The 18189-nt window shown below is 36.9% G+C and overlaps 2 protein-coding genes across 3 annotated transcripts in view; one reads left to right on the forward strand and one right to left on the reverse strand.

Moving 5' to 3' along the window:
• Positions 1-1860: 1860 nt before the first annotated feature.
• tbcb (tubulin folding cofactor B) lies at positions 1861-7739 on the forward strand. The gene is made up of 7 exons (XM_060877491.1): positions 1861-2131; positions 2429-2569; positions 4346-4489; positions 4717-4813; positions 5111-5302; positions 5520-5592; positions 5981-7739. Exons 2-7 carry the CDS (start codon positions 2450-2452, stop codon positions 6093-6095), a joined length of 741 nt encoding a protein of 246 aa, XP_060733474.1. The 5' UTR covers positions 1861-2131; positions 2429-2449; the 3' UTR covers positions 6096-7739.
• A 3554-nt stretch (positions 7740-11293) lies between these two features.
• The window catches only part of yap1 (Yes1 associated transcriptional regulator), a 35905-nt gene continuing 29009 nt past the window's right edge, over positions 11294-18189 (reverse strand). For both annotated transcript variants that reach the window (XM_060877494.1, XM_060877492.1), the window contains 2 exons: positions 15081-15193; positions 11294-14174 (listed from right to left, as the gene is read on the reverse strand). In XM_060877494.1, the coding sequence (XP_060733477.1) occupies positions 13936-14174; positions 15081-15193 (352 nt within the window). In that variant the 3' untranslated portion in view covers positions 11294-13935. The remainder of the gene's footprint in view (positions 14175-15080; positions 15194-18189) is intronic.

The following is an 18189-nucleotide window of genomic DNA, read 5'->3' on the forward strand; positions in this document are numbered from 1 at the left end:
TCATCTATGGCTTTATGCTTGTGCACACTTGCCCTCCTTGGCACACCAAATACAGTGAAATACACTGCAGCCTAGAGGAATTAACACAGTAAATATAAGTCATTTTAGTAACTGGTCAAATTGGAAACATTTGTCATATCACACAGGAAGTTCACCAAGATGTTGATAAAGTTTCTTTAGTCAAATTTCTGTTACCTATATGTTATAAACCTACTTGTACATACTGGCAGTTGTGCAGTAGATGATGGTCAATAGATGATAGTCTGGCCTATTTGTTGTTTTTATTTATTTATTTATTGGTTTCCTATTTTATTTTGTGTCTGGTTGTTTTATGTTTTTTTTTTATAATGCTATTTTATTTAGTGTACCTTTTTATTCAATGTGCAGCACTTTGATCAACTTGAGTTGTTTTTAATGTGTTTCAATTACAAATGTTAGCACTCTAACACATAAAAAGAATATATAAACTTAATATAAGGAAATATAAACGTCAGAACTGAGTTCAATAAATATTTATATGTACATTAAATGGTTACCTATAAAATTACAAAAATATTTTATATTGTTTTACTTAAGCAACATCTTGTGGTACATGATGGTAATGCAGCCAGGGTTTTATGAAGTGGTTTATGAAGAAAAACTTGGATATCTATCTATCTATCTATCTATCTATCTATCTATCTATCTATCTATCTATCTATCTATCTGTTTGTTTAATGATTGATTGAATGATCCCTTAAATTATTCAGAATTCTGTTGTTAATTTGTTCACTTCCTAATCTACATCACAGTAACCTTTTAAAGCACAATATAATTATTTTTTTCTTTTATTTCTCTACATATTAAACAGATTTAAATGCTGACAGATGCACATAATTTTTTTTGTATGGGAATTTTCTCACCTAAAGCTCAATATTTTAATAACAAGCATATGCAATTTTAATTATATTAAAAGAAAAATTGAACTAGGGCAAACCAACTGATTAAGTGATCAATTAATTAATAATTAAAAATAAATATGTTTCATAAAAGCTAACACATTCTAAACGATAAAAATGAACATAGGTAACATTTACTAATGATAAAAAATAAAAAATGGACACAGGGATAACAATAAAAAAGCTGATTTATTATAGTCGTTGTTAGGTTTGCTTATTTATTTATTTGTTTGTTTGTTTGTTTGTTTTTATTTATGTATTATTTAGTTATTTATGTATGTATTTATGTATTATTTGTTTTTGTTTTTATTTATTCATTTGTTTGTTTTTATTTATTTATGTATTTATTTATGTATTAATTTATTTGTTTTGTTTGTTTGTTTGTATTTGTTTGTATTTGTTTGTATTTATTTATTATTATTATTAGTAGTAGTATTATTTGTTTTGTTTGTTTGTTTGTATTTGTTTGTATTTGTTTGTATTTATTTATTTATTTATTTATTCATTCATTCATTCATTCATTCATTTTCTACCGCTTATCCGAACTACCTCGGGTCACGGGGACCAAGGTGTCTCAGGTGTCATCGGGCATCAAGGCAGGATTTTATTTATTTATTTATGCATTTATTTTTGTTTATATGTATGTATTATTTAGTTATCTATTTATGTATTTATTATTTGGTTTTTATTTATTTATTTATTTATTTATTTATGTGTTTGCTTGTTTGTGTGTTTTTATTATTTATTTGTTTGTTTATTCATTCTGTAAAACATTTTCCCCCCAAGCGTCACTTAGTAATATGGCCAAATTACAAATTGTGTAGAATAAAGTGCACTTTGTACACAATAGGAGCCTTTAACTGTGTAGCCTAAATATAGCGCCTACACAGGGACCAAAGCGTCATTTGGGATGCAGCCTATGACAAGTGGGCAGGAGAAACTTCCAGAAGCAAACAGGGCGGCGTGGAAACAACGTTTAGATTTTTAAGCCGAGTAATTTATCTAAATAATCACAGGATTTAATATACGTGTCAGGAGACATTCACTCACTAGTGGCCGTTTCGATAAAGTAATTATAATCTGCACTGAAGTGTTTAGGTAAATATTAAAAAGGCGTGAAGAGGCTAGCTAGCCCGTTAGCTACGATAGTTAGCAAATAGGCTAGCTCTGCTAGGTGCTGCTTAGCAACAAAGGTAGGTCGTGAAAATAATAACAGTGTTAATGCTGTAACTTAGATAAACATAAACGTGAATAGAAATAATAACAAAGTGCTGTTAAATGCTGTTATTATGCTTTGTTTATGTATTCTGTGGCTTCTTATTAGAGCTACATTGGGTGTAGTAACGTTAGTCATCATTTTATAATCATATGCTATGTAGTGATGGGGACGTTAATCGATCAGCTCCAGATGAAGTCAGATATGTGGAATTGGCATTAAATGTGTATTAGAATGCAGTTTTGTTCATGACGCACTTTTCCTGATGTGACAGAAGGAACACGGGGCAGGAGACATGGACGGGAATGTGACGGTGATCACCAACCCCACGGTGACTGTGCGTATGACCAGCACTCTGAGCTCCTTCGAAGTGAACCGGAGATTTAACCGAGGGATCACCATCGCAGAGTTCAAGGTGTTTCTTCATCACATTTGTGGTTTTCAAACTAAAGAACAGAAGAGAGGGAGAAACAGAGATGGTTAGCTGTGTAAGGTGTCAGGGACAAGGCAGAGCAACATGTAAAACTTTCTTGGATTTAAGAGAGCTACACTTTTCTGAACCTTAGAAACGTAATCTAACATTGCATGTATTCAGGATTTTGGGAGACACCCTTATTTTTATTTTTTTAATTGGGTAATTATTAGGGGTCGAGCCCTGAAGGGGTGTAGACACCTAATGTTATCGTTAGTCTTCTTCTTCTTCTTCTTCTTCTTCTTCTTCTTATTATTATTATTCCTCTTCTGCCATTGAAGTCAATGGCTGCCCATAGAACCGTATGTAGGAAAGTTATGTAATTTGGCACACATGTAGAGGCCAGTCTTAGAAGTTACTATAGCAACTTTGGTGTGTCTAGGTCAAACCCTCTAGCGCCACCAACAGTCCAAAAATCCAATTATGTTCATGTTCATAATTGAGTCATAATTGACTGCTGACTCGTAAGGCCTAGAGACAAAATTCTCAGACTCAGAATACAGCAAAAAGAAGACTGGGCATCCGTCTGTTTGTCTCTCTCTCTCTCTGTTTCTCTCTCTCTCTCTCTCTCTTTGTGTTTCTCTCTCTCTCTCTTTGTGTTTCTCTCTCTCTCTCTCTCTCTCTCTCTCTCTCTCTCCCCCCTCTCTCCCCTCATCTTGCCTCATGTAAGAACGTGTACACTACAGTATACTTTTAACTTTGAACAGCACCAGTAGTTTAGTCACGAGTGATTAGATGTACGACTTTCCTGGCACGATGTCTAGGTCTATGAAACGTAGATCCAACTGAAAAATATGGAGCAAAATAAATAGTTTTAATGTAACAATAATTCTGAAAAAATATATATATAAAAAAAAAATAATACGAGTTTATTTTGTAATGAAATTCTGATTTTTTTTTCCCCCATGTAAAGTTCAATTGATATATTCGTCTACTCGTGTTGGATGACTAGTTCAGTTCCTACATTTCCCACAATTCCATTCAGGTCAGGTTCCAGACCTGCTCCATCATGCTTGTTGTCTCATAGATCAATAACTAGCTGAGTCGAGTCTGTACTACTCTTGTACTGGATTTCTAAATCATATGAAAAGAATCACATCACTTTCTGTCTCTACTTTCCACATCATAGGAGGTTTGACCGGTCTCTAATCCGCCTGCAGGAGGTTTGACCGGTCTCTCCTCCGCCTGCAGGAGGTTTGACCTTCTGAAAATAATGAATCCTATATGCTTCTGCAGGGAAATTGACTAATCCCACCTGGCTCTGTAGATATTGTGGCCAATCTCTCCCAATCCTTTAGGAGAATTTATCAATCCTATCCTGATCTTTGATCTTAAATAAAGCACCTTTGTGGCAAATTATATAAACACATTTTCACACAGGGCCATGTAGATTTGGATTTTGTTTTCCCTTAATAATAAAAACTTTAATTTAAAAATTGCACGTTGTATTTACATGTTATCTTTGACTAATATTTAAATTTGTTTGATGATCTGAAACAATAAAGTGTGACAAACATGCAAAAAAAAAAAATCAAGAAGGGGCCAACACACTTTCACACCACTGTATGTCACTGTTTCCTAATATGTTTTATACTTATTCCCCCTATTAAATCTAAAGCAGGAAAAACAATTAGTTTTGAAATAATGACGTATTCCATGTTGATCTTGTACCTTATGCCCTCTCCTCTGTGTTTTTTTTTTTTTGTTTGTTTTTCTTAGAGCAAGCTGGAGCTCGTCATCGGCTGCCCCGCAGCCTCTATGGACCTTCAGTTGTTCAACACTTCAGACAAGTTCTTGCAGAACATTGATGATAACGAGGCTCTGTTAGGTTCTTATCCTGTAGATGACAACTGCAGAATACATGTCAGTCTGGGACAGTTATGCAGTCTGAAAGACTGAGATTTAAAAATGTATTAATTAGAATTGACCAAAATTTCACTCTGTGCAAATATTTAATCTTTTTGTTGACCATAAACCCAGCACACCTTATGTAGTTTATGAAAATGAGTTTTATAGTCACTTATGTAAGACAATAAGGGGAAAAAAAGAGTTCAGAGATGAAGAATGATGAAGATTTGTTATAACTGCAGGTGATCGATCGCAGTGGTTCTCTGACTGGAGCGTTCAGTGATGTATCCAAGGTGGAGAAATTTGAGATTTCTGATGAATTATATGAGAAGAGAACAGGTAATTAATGTTTAATGATTGATTTCATGTGTCACCTTATATTGACTGCATGAAAACATTCTTACAGGTGCTACTGAAAATGCAATGTATACAGATACTACAGGAAAGTGTCTTACTGGAAACAAAAAAAACACTGGTGATATGTTACCAAATTATTGTTTCAGTGTTGTCTGTCTATTAAAGACATCTGACAAATCTTTCAGGCATTTTGATTTCCTGAATTGAAAGATATTGTCATATTACCTGTGATCACAGTGAGCTCATGTTGCCTTTCATTTTAATGCTGACTTTTCTCAGACTCAGTACGAAACTTCAAAAAGAACATGAAGATAGGGAGCTTCAATGAAGAGAACATGGCTAAGAAGACAGAGACTCTTTTACAGAAAGAAGAAGAGGAGAAAGCCGCTTTAGCCTCGATTACAGTTGGCAGGCGGTGTCAAGTTCAAGTGGTCGGTCAGCCAACAAAGATCGGCACAGTTATGTTTGTGGGTATGTGGTCTCATTTTTTTTCCCACTGATTACAGAGTAAAATGATAATTAAAATTTAAATGTTTTCCCAAACCCCAAATGTACTTGATCACCAGATTTGTAATTGATGCAGTAGCGATTAGGTTAGTCATAACGCAAAAGAGATTTTGCATTAGTCATACTTCTACATCTGTTTACTTCTAAGGCTGTTAGTAGTTTGCATTTCTCTATCTTTTAGGTACAACAGACTTCAAACCAGGCTACTGGGTGGGTGTGAAATACGATGAGCCCCTCGGGAAAAATGACGGCAGGTCAGGATCAATAAAATCTTATTTTAATACTCTAGAAAGCACTTGAAAATCATTGGGCTTGACTTTACTGATTTTGAGTGTTTTTTTGCTGGGTCTTATCTGCTTTTGCATGTGTTTGAACATTATGATGAACCACAATCGCATATTTCAACTCTCAGTATTACAACAAATCTAATGTAACTAGGTGAGGAGGACTGTTTAATACTGTAATAGGAACAGTGATTCTGCTAGGTGACAGTACAAAATGTAGATCAGCTACATAAGCACTAAAGACGGTGTGAAATTGAAAGATCTGTGTTTTAGCTCAGTGTTGTACAATTTACAAAGAGTGCGCATCCCTATTGTCCCAGCAGAGGTAATGTAGGTTGCTGTCTTCATATTGTTTCAGTGTGAATGGCAAGCAGTACTTTGAGTGTGAACCAAAATACGGTGTGTTCGTGAAGCCTCTGTCCGTGACTGTGGGGGATTTTCCAGAGGAGGACTACGGTCTGGATGAGATGTAGGCGCCACCGGGCATGGTACCACAAGGTATCAGGAGGCTGAAAAACATCAGTGCAGGTCTCTTGTCAGACCAAAGTCATAGTTCTTGTTGCAAGAGGTTTTCCTGTTATAGCTAATCATATTTTAGTTTCATGCTTGTCCTGAAGATACCTAAAAGGTGGCCTACCCAACACTCTTAGTGGAAAATTAACAGCATCTCCTTGTGGTTAAACAATCGTTTATTTTATTACATCTAGCCACTGGTATTGTTTAGCTCATAATGTGCTTAAACAGAATTAACAGATTGTTATTTGCCAAGCATTTTGCTTTGATTTGTTTGTGAACATTTCACGTCTCGTTTTCTCACCGAACTTCAGTGTCTTTTCTTCCATCTCTTCATCGACTGTTTAATGGATGGCAAAATGTACAAGAAGAGAGAATACCAATCTCTCTGGAATGTTGAACTGTTTTAATTTTGCTATTATATAATATGTATAAATGGTTTTGCAAACTAATAGCCTTATTCCTCATTTTTTCACTTACAGTGCATTCTTATTCTGTGATTCCTGAGTAAATCGCTGTTTGGCTATTTACCTGTTCTAAGCAACCACAAGGATATTATGGTATCTGTGAAAAATACACATTTTACCATTTGATTTTATTCATATAACATGCACAAACATTCACTTTTAACTATAAACTTTGGCATGAAACAGATTTAATTGTAGCATGGATGGGGAAGTCCTGTTTGTGGTGGTTCTCATTTCCAGTCCCAAGAAATCGTATCATCTGCGTATGGTATTGTGTATTGTGTGTATCGTCAGCATATGTAATCATTCTGACCAACTGCAAGTTACTTTTAAAAGATTTAGTTGAATAAGAGTGATAAATGAGTAGTGTTTTTTTATCACTTAAAATGTTAACCTGGATTGTCTTAACATATATTTTCAGACAAGAAAACATATTGCAATCTATAATCTTAAAACCTATGTGGGCTAAAATTACAAACATTAATCATTTTTCATTTATTTTAAAATAAATTTATTGCACTTTATAATTTTTCAATGCACGTTATGAGCCTGTATTCTGTATACATGTAGACATTGCTGAGCCTCAATGAGCCTGCCCCTTAAGCATGTTTACTATTTAAAACATCTCGTTGTGAAGCTTGTTTTAATGCACCTCACTTATACATTCGTTTAATTTCAGTAACTGCTTTATCTTGTCTGAGTGCTATGTGTGGTGCAGGAATACAACCTACATAGGATGCCAGCCCATCATATGGCACTACATACATACACATGTTCACATATAGGAATCTTTTTGCCCTGTCCTAAACATGAAATTACATTTTTATAGCCTCCCCTATGCCTTGGACTGGATTAGGGAACCATTGACCTCGGGGCCTCCATGCCCTGGTGCAGTGTATGCTGCACATATAGTACCACTCCAAACACACAACATGATCTACTGAAAAATAATAAGTACTTACTGATATGGTTACAATGAAAAGACACATAGAATGTTGTTTTAAAACCTGCACATGTTTAAGGACTGGCATTCATGTTTAAATCTTACTAAAGCTTACATCCTGTTTTTGAGTCCAGCACAATTTGTTTTTCTTTCTGAACTAACACACCCAATAAACATTGTTATGAACTGGCAAATAGTTGAATTTATTGAGTAAGGCAGATAAATGCCTAAACTGTGATGGAGACCCAGTTATTTCTAATGTGTAAATGTTTTGTATGCGATAACACCTTCTAGAATAAGAGATCACAAAAAAAAGTTGATGAAAAAAAACACCATGAAACTTACTACACTTGTTGATTTTAACATTCAAAGTGATGTCAGATCGATGGCATGCACGTTTCTGTGCATCTGCGAATATCAGACCTCATGATCGCCTACAAGTAAACAACTCTGACTGCCAGACTGTGACACATTTAGCTTTATTGCTGAAGAATCTGGCGCTTCCTTGCTAGTCTTTTATTACAGACAATAACTCAGACAAAAACAATTAAAAACAAAAAAGTTATAATAAACCGAACTTTAAAGAAGTATGAAGCATTTCATGGTGATTGTAAATAAAGAGCCACTTGTATACATTTCACATTATGTATTGCTTCTTTAAATTGTAGACCGTACAGATTTAACCCTTTGGCAGCCCTGTTTAATAGGAATTTGATAATTTATGCAGGTAACCATTTTGAAATATGACCCTGAAACTAATATGAAAATCAGATACATATTTCAAGAGCACTATTACTCATTCAGCAGGATACAGAGATAAAATCTCTAAAGTAAGTTAAAAGATAAACATTCCATCTTTTGCTGTTATCAGCCATACACCTGTATTTATGTACAAGTTACTGTGTTACTGTACAGTCAGATGCTATTGGTCTCTTAGAAACCTGGCTGGTGCGTTTTTTTTTTCTTGTCTGTTTATAAATTTCGAGGGACGTTCTGTTTTTAGTAACATCTGCAAGCCTTCTTTTTATCTTGATGATGACATTTACGGCATTGCGTGGTACAGCTAATGATTTGGAATTTTCAACAGGTTAGAAACCATACAGCAAGAAACCATAAGCTTTTTGTGGATCATTGCATCAGCAGTTTGATGGAACTAAGAAGATGTGAAAAAATCTGTAAAGAAATCAAAATATTTGTATTGATGACAGCTATAGGGGGGGCGCGGTGGCTTAGTGGTTAGCACGTTAGCCTCACACCTCCAGGGTCTGGGTTCGATTCCCGCCTCCACCTTGTGTGTGTGGAGTTTGCATGTTCTCCCCGTGCCTTGAGGGTTTCCTCCGGGTACTCCGGTTTCCTCCCCCAGTCCAAAGACATGCATGGTAGGTCGATTGACATCTCTGGAAAATTGTCCGTAGTGTGTGATTGCGTGAGTGAATGAGAGTGTGTGTGTGTGTGCCCTGCGATGGGTTGGCACTCCATCCAGGGTGTATCCTGCCTTGATGCCCGATGACGCCTGAGATAGGCACAGGCTCCCCGTGACCCGAGGTAGTTCGGATAAGCGGTAGAAGATGAATGAATGAATGACAGCTATAGCAGAATCAGAATACTTTATTAATCCCCATGTAGAAATTGGGTTTGTTACCGCAGCTCCAAGTCAGCAAAATAAGAATACAAAATAGAGACTTACTGTATATACACTAAGATAATATATGCAAAAACTAGGATATAAATAACTATACTGGTAAAGGTATATTGTTGCGCACTGAGATATATTGCTGTACTCATATTGAGGAATCATAAAGTCCAATGGAGGTAGGTAGGATTTCATGTGTCGCTTTGTGAAGCACTGGTCTGCGACTGAATGTTCTCCATCCAGGACATCATGGAACAAGTGGAAGATGTTGTCTTAGATGGCAAGTAGCTTAGACAACATCCTTCTTTCTGACACTACAGTCAGAGTCCAGCTCCACCCCACAACATCACAGTCCTAACGGATGAGCAACAGCAAAAAATATACCACAGACTCCTAGAACGTCTTCATCATCGTCCTGCAGATGTTGAAGGACCTCAGCCTCCTCAGAAAGTAGAGGCGGCTCTCGCCCTTCTTGTAGACGACTTTGCACACTTATGCAACCAGGTTATTGTAACTTTCCATTCTCATCTCCCACTAACTGTTTTTTCAATTATGTTTTTAATACTTTTAATTTCTCACTGTGTGGGAAAAGTTCTGACATGATCTGTCTTGGTTTCATTTATTATATCACAAAATCTGCCGTTTCAGATGTGGGTAGATGGTCTATAGTTGTAACACAGGTCCTCTAACCTCACTATTGTGTCGGTACCACATCTTTACATGGAGCACACACTTTAGTATGTGGTGTCGCTTTCTGCCTGGGTTTTCAGCCTTTACATAGAAATGAGAGTAAACAGACCACCGTCAACCTGCATTATGAAACCACAAGAAATGATTAAGAGCTGGTTAAAACCTTTCACTCCTTTTATTGGTTACCTTCTCAGCATTATTCATATTAGTGTAAAATAGTTTTTTAATCGCGTTTAACTTTGTGTTAATTGCTCATTTTTCTTCATTTTATTATTTTTAACTTTTTTTTTTAAAATTAGTATTGTACAAAGCAGTTGTACAAAATGTAAGTCCTTTATACAACTTTGTACAACTGAGCAATTGAGGGTAAAGGGACTTGCTCAGGAGCCCAGCAGGGGTAGCTTGTTGGACCTGGGATTCAAACTCACAACCTTCCAATCAGTAGACCAACGTCATACACAGCACAATGTTTCATTTCTTACGCTCTGTATTCATATCAGTGTGTTTAAACATAGTGTCGATCGTAATACAAATTCTGATTGAACATTAGACCATTATCATGATGAGAAAGTTTACTGTCACATGATTAACATGGCTTCCAATGGTGAAATTAATTCTCTCTCTCTCTCTCTCTTTTTTTTAAAAATTATAGAGAACAACACAATGCCATCATATAATATTGGGGGGACTGGAGTGTCTGATCAAAATGCTGATTTGTGATCGAAAATGTCCTTCACTTCTGTTATGCCAAGTACGGGTGCTGTTTGCTATTTAATAATGTTTACAGAAAATACAGATACACTTCTTAATCTCAGTATATTGGGTCTTATAGACCTTTTTGAATAGAAATGTTTGACAATCATCAAAACAGAGAAGAGCAATCCATACAGATGCCTACAGAAATGTAAAGAATTGAAATATGGAAAAAAAAATCCAGATGATGCATGTCCTATAGTCATCTCTCCAGTTTGGAGAAGTCTGTGCCTGCTTTAGCCGCACTGGAGTAAACTCTGATATGGTCTTCTGCTGTTTTTATTCCATCTGCCTCAAGTTTCAGTGTGTTGTCAGTTCTGAGATGTTTTTCTCCCCAGTGCGATTGTAAAAAAAGTGCTTATTTGAGATACTATAGTTTTCTGCCAGACTCTGGCACTGTTCTTCTCGGACATCACTCACCAAGGAGGCAAATGTTTTAGTTTTTTGTTTAACAAAATTACCTGGACATTAACTAACCTGATTCTGCAAGACTTTAATGCATTGTGCATTGTGAAGACGTTTGGTTGATTACATAATCACATAAAATCTGCATGGGAACCTAATAAAGTGGCCATCAGGTTTTATAGTTTCTAGAAAACCAGGTCTTCACGTTTTCGGATTTTCTTTCAAATTATATTAAAATAATGATTTTTTTTTTTTACAAACCACCAGTACAACAAAGTATATATTTTTTATTACAGTCCCATCCATTTATATCCATTATGCAAAGGGATAGAATGTAACAGAACATAAGGTTCTAAGATACATGCACATAAATCTATTTTTTTTTTAAAAAAAAAAAAAAAAAAGGAAAGAAAAAAAAACAACAGATCATCATAAATGAATATAAATTCATTCTGTGTGCATTTAGAGATATCTAAATACCAATCCTTTAACTTGAGTGATTAGTACTAATGCTACAAAAAAAAAAGTTATATACTCAGAGTCGGACACTAACTACGAATAAAATCATGTTTAAGTGACACACATTTTAAGCAATGTTCTGTTAAACATGCATTACAAGCACTGTACCAACAATTTATAAAAATGATTTTGTTGCATTGCTATCTTAAACACTGCTTAATCCAACTAGTGTCCATCAACAATCACGCTTCTGTAAAAATAGATACTATTCTAAACATAACTACTTGGGATTTTTGTCCATTATTTGCTCGGGTCACAGCGGTATTGTTCGATCACAGGTTTGTTCACATAAGGCAGGTGCTGATATTCAATTTTCATATAATATTTTCTTCCATTTTATCACTGTCTCTGAGATCTTTTTTTTTCTTTTAAATTAGAAATTCTGAATGAGAGAACAAACAGACGTCCCATTAAAAACTTAACATCTACTTTTTGTTAGTTGACTCGGAAACGGAAGTGAGGATCGTTTCTCCCTGTAGTGTTGACACTTAAATAGATATATAATCGCATGAGCCGTTATCAGCACGGGCCTTGTTCAAGTTTACTCGATATAAACTGTAGTTCATTAGCAAACATTTACTTTTAAAAAATAAAAAAAATCACATTTAAAATTGTAGGATCGACGTCTTCTGAGTAGCGTGTAGGAGGGGTAATAATCTTGTAAACATTTTAAAGATACACATCGTGTCTCTATATAAAGCATCTATCGTCTGTAGTGTTCTATCGGTCTGCGACAATGTAAACGACTGACAACAGGTGAATAACTTGTTCATTGTGTAAGTATGGGAGATTTGTGACCGTCACATATCACAGATCCACTGACTAATCATCAGTTGGACATTCTCTCATTAGCTTATGCTACATGTATACACACAAAGAATAGGATAAATTACTTACTTGTTTTTTTAAAAAAGAGATAAAAAAAAATAAAAAAAACAACTTGTTACACTCTTTGGAAGCTTCGTCAAAAGCAAATAAAAATCCTGACAAATCCTGGCTGATTGTTTCTGTTAAAATCTATTACGCTTAATCGTGATTACCGAACCAAGTACCAGCTATCCGCCGCTTTAAACCACAAACCCTCACGACATGCTTATTTATCCAGTTTAAAACATAGCAAATCCATCTCTTCGATCGCTTCGACGCCAGACGGGCGTCCATCCTCATTCGCTCATTCCTCATCTTCCTCGCCGATAAAACTTCCTGGCATTCTTCTCCTTGCTTTTGAATGATACTGTCACCGAATATGCAAAAATACATTAATAATGATTGAAATCCTACGTCTCGACGTGCGAAAACAGCTCTCCGAATCTGATCGTTGCTGCTGAGCACTAGGTCATGGAGATAATCGGTTCTATCTATTCTGTGATGATTAATCAAACGGCGACATGCTGGAAGGCAACCGTTTTAGATAACACACCAGTTACCGTGAGACAAGAAAATGATCTATCATACATGGTGGTGGGGGGGAAAAAAAAAAATCAGTCTTAAATAAGACTGAGGTTAAAGTAGTTCATAAAAATCCAACAAAATGCATTTTTTATATAAACTTTAAAAGACATTTTCGATTAATGAAAACTGTAAATAGAAAAAAAAACAAAGAGCACGGTCAGAATTGTCCGAAAAATATATATAGTGTTAAAAAGTAGTGTTTGAACTGCTGCGCTAAGAGATCGAACCGAAGGCACTTGTACGGATTACAGTTCAATATGCTGGCACAGCCGAGCAGGGGGATCCGCCTTCCTAAAGCAACATGTTCAGCCCTCAAGATCTCAATCTCAAGCTCAATGACATCTCATTATATTCCACACACATGCAAGCAGCCTTCGGGAGTGTTTTTTGTTTTTTTTTTGGTTTGCCAAGCTTGTAGTGAACGAAGGAAGGAGGGAAGCTGCAGTTCGGGCTGTGCTTGAGGCAGAGGATGAGGTCGTATACGAGAAGGATGAGGGTTCAGGGTTCAACACTTTGTCAATGCCATATACGAGTGTATAAGTAGAGTAGGTGAATAATTGTCTGTCCATGGGCCAGCCTTGAGGATGCAGACGTGAAAAAAAAAAAAAAAAAAAAAAAAGGTAATGGAAGGGGAAAAGGATAAAAGAAATTAAATCTGCTTTTAAAACCAGTTCGGCCATGTGTGGTATATATATATTATGAAAACCAGTCCAGCCGTGATTAATGTTAAGGTGAGTGGGCAAAAAAAAAAAATAAAAAAACGTAATCGACGTCTGATAGTGTGAAATGTCTCAAAAAAAAAGAAAAAAAAAAAAGAGAGGGGGAAATAAAACCACACCAAAACACCTCGAAGCATATACACATCCTTCACAGATTGGCCTAGGCAGCAGTTCAGTGTGAAGAGAGTGGAGGCACGGAGAGTGTGTGTTAAAGATGATCTATAGCCAGGTCAGGAAGCTCTCTTTGTCGATCTTGGTTGCAGCCAGCACAGACTCCATGTCATTCAGGATGTCAGAGCTCAACGCTTCCTGCAGGCTCGGCATCAGCTCCTCGCCCTCCACCGCCATGCTCTCGCCCTCCAGGGTGCCCAAGTCCACATCAGTGCCTGGGATTTCATCCAGGTAGTTTGGGAAGCGGCTCGGCTGGGTTGCCAAGGACGCAGGGCCGAGGGAGTCGCCTGAGGGTCGGAGAAGAAAAACACAGGGTTGAGAAACGGTTACGTTTCAAGTCTTGCTCAGTCTACCACATTAACCAGACTGTAAGATCGCCTTCTAGCAGGTGTTCAGATCTGTGGTGCGTTCAAATAGAGCTCGTGTCAGGAAGGTGAACTGAAAACCGAGTGGTTAATGTCTTTTAAGTGAAGCTGCTACAGGACGTCTGTAGTAATTATAAATGATTTGTGTGAGATAAATGAATTCTGTATTAATTACAGAGATGGGTGTGTGTGAACAATGAACAAATGATTGTCAGATTAAAAGTTACACACAAGACATTTAATACACACTGATGATATACACTGTTGATCATTAGTATGTCACATGACCGAAACTTGTATTTAGGCTAGAAGGGGAAAAAAAAATCCTGAACCATTGTATCTTTGACAAGTCTTTTTAAATTGGCAATACTTTATGCAGACTAATGAATACAGCCATCACTTTCTGGAGCAAATGTGCAAACCCTCTATATGACAAATGCAATCTTTAGGTCAATTCTGACAGGATACATAACTTTGGAATATAAAATTCACTATCATTTTTCCAAAGGATAAAATGTTCAGTGTGTAAAATATTACACACAACATATTTAGAAAAGTGTAATAAAAGACTTATGAATGAATATATACTAGAATTAGTATATTAGTATTAGTGTATAACTTAGTATAAGTTAATTATATAACTTATATATAAATTATAATTAGTATAACTTAGCATTAACTGATTAATATTCATGGGTTGGGAACTGTTAAAAAAAAAAAACAAAAAAACAATGACGAGGACTTTATTTAAATAAATAAATTTTAAATGGTTATATTAAGCGTTTAGAATTTAGGGTTTGGGGTGTGAAGATATGTAAAGCACCATACTTGTCTCCATCTCATCTACACTGTTCAGGAAGTCGTCTGGAGTGCGAGGGACACTGTAGCTGCTCATGCTCAGGCCACTGTCTGTGCTCTCATCTCTGGAGTGATACGTCCCGCTGGGGGCAGGACAGGACAAGGGGGGGATAGGGAGAGGGAGAGGGAGAGGGAGAGGGGGAGAGAGAGAGAGAGAGAGAGAGAGAGAGAGAGAGAGAGAGAGAGGGAGAGGGAGAGGGGGAGAGAAACCGTTAGCCCATTAGCTCACCATGTCTCCCTGATTAAAAAATATTAATTACAATAATGTTATTATAACATAGAACTAATATATAACAATTAAGGTAATAGCACTTCCATTATAAGCAGACTTCAGACAAGTAATACTGTATATACAGTGGATATAAAAAGTCTACAGTTTTTAACCTGTTAAAATGGCAAGTTTTTGTGAGGTCCAAAATCCAAGATGAAATAATGTTAGAACATTTCCACCTCTAATGTGAAATTGGTATATTAAAGTGGTAAATAATAAAAATCATTTTAGGGGGGGAAAACATGAACAAGGGGGCACGGTGGCTTAGTGGTTAGCACGTTGGCCTCACACCTCCAGGGTTGGGGGTTCGATTCCCGCCTCCACCTTGTGTGTGTGGAGTTTGCATGTTCTCCCCGGGCCTCGGGGGTTTCCTCCGGGTACTCCGGTTTCCTCCCCCGGTCCAAAGACATGCATGGTAGGTTGATTGGCATCTATGGAAAATTGTCCGTAGTGTGTGATTGCGTGAGTGAAAGAGTGTGTGTGTGCGCCCTGTGATGGGTTGGCACTCTGTCCAGGGTGTATCCTGCCTTGATGCCCGATGACGCCTGAGATAGGCACAGGCTCCCCGTGACCCGAGGTAGTTCAGATAAGCGGTAGAAGATGAATGAATGAATGAAACATGAACAACAAAAAATATACAATTCTCTATACCCTGGGTTGCATAAGTGTGCAGACCCTTTTATAATGAGGGATGTGGCAGGGTTCAGAATCAACACAGTCAAACTCATGTTAAATACTAATTCAGTCCAGATCTAAGTCCAATCGAAATTCTGTAAGAAAATCACATCTGTGACTCACACATCAGATGCCCAACCAATTTGATAGAATTAACATGCTTTTGGAGGGAAAATATTTCTAAAAAAAAATTCTGCAAAATATTGCTATAACGGACTGACTTTTACCCAAAAGGTTGAATGCTGTGATAAAAGTTTTTTTTTTTTTTTAAGTATTAATTTAGGAGTGTGCAAACTTATGGAACGAGTTTATTGTACATTTTTCTTTTTACCTCACCCCGAACCCCTCAATTATTCTTACTGTTGTTTTTTTTCTCCCAATTTAATATATAATTTAATATATAATATTTAATATATAATTTAATATATAATATTTAATATATATTTAATTTTACATTAAAGATGACAAATATTCTGACAGTATTTACCTTGGTTTAATTTTTTTTTCCAACAAAAAACATGCCATTTTAACAGGGGTGCATAGCCTCTTTATATCCACTGTACACACACACACACACACACACACACACACACACACACACACGTAGGCACACGCAACAAAAAAACATTTCATTAAAATTTTATCGAATCCTATAAATCTATTCAAAGATTTGTATTTGAAATCTATTTCTGTATTATACTGATGTGGGAATTTTTTATCCTTGGAGACAATAATAATAATAATAATAATAATAATAATAATAATAATAATAATAATTTCCATCACACCATAAGCAGCAGCATAAAAATTTAATCTAAAAGCAAGAGAAGAATCAGGAAAAGCAGCAATAAGCTGAAAGAGTTCATGATAAGTAAAGCTGTAAAAATGGTGTTTGGAGCGAGCGTCGGAATTACACCTCCATAAACAGACCAGTGTGCAGGGGTACAGTGTGAGAGCAAATACAGCAGGCTTACACTAATGAAGAGAGTGAGAGGTGTGTTTGTGTGTGTGTGTAGTGGATGAGTGTGGAATGATGAATGGGGTCTTTGTGAATACCGATGTGTGTGTGAGGGGGAGATGGGCTGTTTAAACTGAGGCCACATGTTCTCACGGGCAGCAGTGCTGGTTCACAAGCTCCATCTCCCTCTCTCTCACACACACACACACACACACAGACTCTCTCTCGCACACATACTCACTCTCTCTCTCTCACACACACCCACAGACACAGACTCACACAGACACAGACTCGCACACACACAGACTCGCACACACACAGACTCGCACACACACAGACTCGCGCACACACAGACTCGCGCACACACAGACTCGCGCACACACAGACTCGCGCACACACAGACTCTCACACACAGACTCTCACACACACAGACTCTCACACACACAGACTCTCACACACACAGACTCACACACACACAGACTCACACACACAGACTCACACACACAGACTCACACACACAGACTCACACACACAGACTCACACACACAGACTCACACACACAGACTCACACACACAGACTCACACACACAGACTCACACACACAGACTCACACACACAGACTCTCACACACACAGACTCTCACACACACAGACTCTCACACACACAGACTCTCACACACACAGACTCACACACACAGACTCACACACACAGACTCACACACACAGACTCACACACACAGACTCACACACACAGACTCACACACACAGACTCACACACACAGACTCACACACACAGACTCACACACACAGACTCACACACACAGACTCACACACACAGACTCACACACACAGACTCACACACACAGACTCACACAGACTCTCACGTTCTACTGTAGCTAAGTAATGCCAAGAATCAAGTACAAAGTCTTCTCATAATTACTATATTCTCAAAGTGATTTGGATTATTACATTATAAAAGGCTAAAATAGATGGTACATATGGATACACAGATGTCTTCCCCTTAACCATAACCACACATTTTCAGCTGCATTTTTGTTTACACCACTTTCATTTAATCCTGAGCAGTGTGTTGCACATTATAATGATCATGTATTTTATTGAGCTCGCTATCACCATCAGCATCCTTATTTGATCATGAATCAAACATTTGGAGAG

The sequence above is a fragment of the Tachysurus vachellii genome, chromosome 9 (assembly GCF_030014155.1).
Source record: "Tachysurus vachellii isolate PV-2020 chromosome 9, HZAU_Pvac_v1, whole genome shotgun sequence".
Taxonomy (NCBI): Eukaryota; Metazoa; Chordata; class Actinopteri; order Siluriformes; family Bagridae; genus Tachysurus; species Tachysurus vachellii.

Bases quoted from the DNA above. Each gene is read 5' to 3' on its own strand.
- tbcb (XM_060877491.1), top strand. From the start codon at position 2,450: ATGGACGGGAATGTGACGGTGATCACCAACCCCACGGTGACTGTGCGT. The intron at 5,303-5,519 runs GTATGTGGTCTC...TCTATCTTTTAG, and splicing joins CGGCACAGTTATGTTTGTGG to GTACAACAGACTTCAAACCA. The intron at 5,593-5,980 runs GTCAGGATCAAT...ATATTGTTTCAG, and splicing joins CTCGGGAAAAATGACGGCAG to TGTGAATGGCAAGCAGTACT.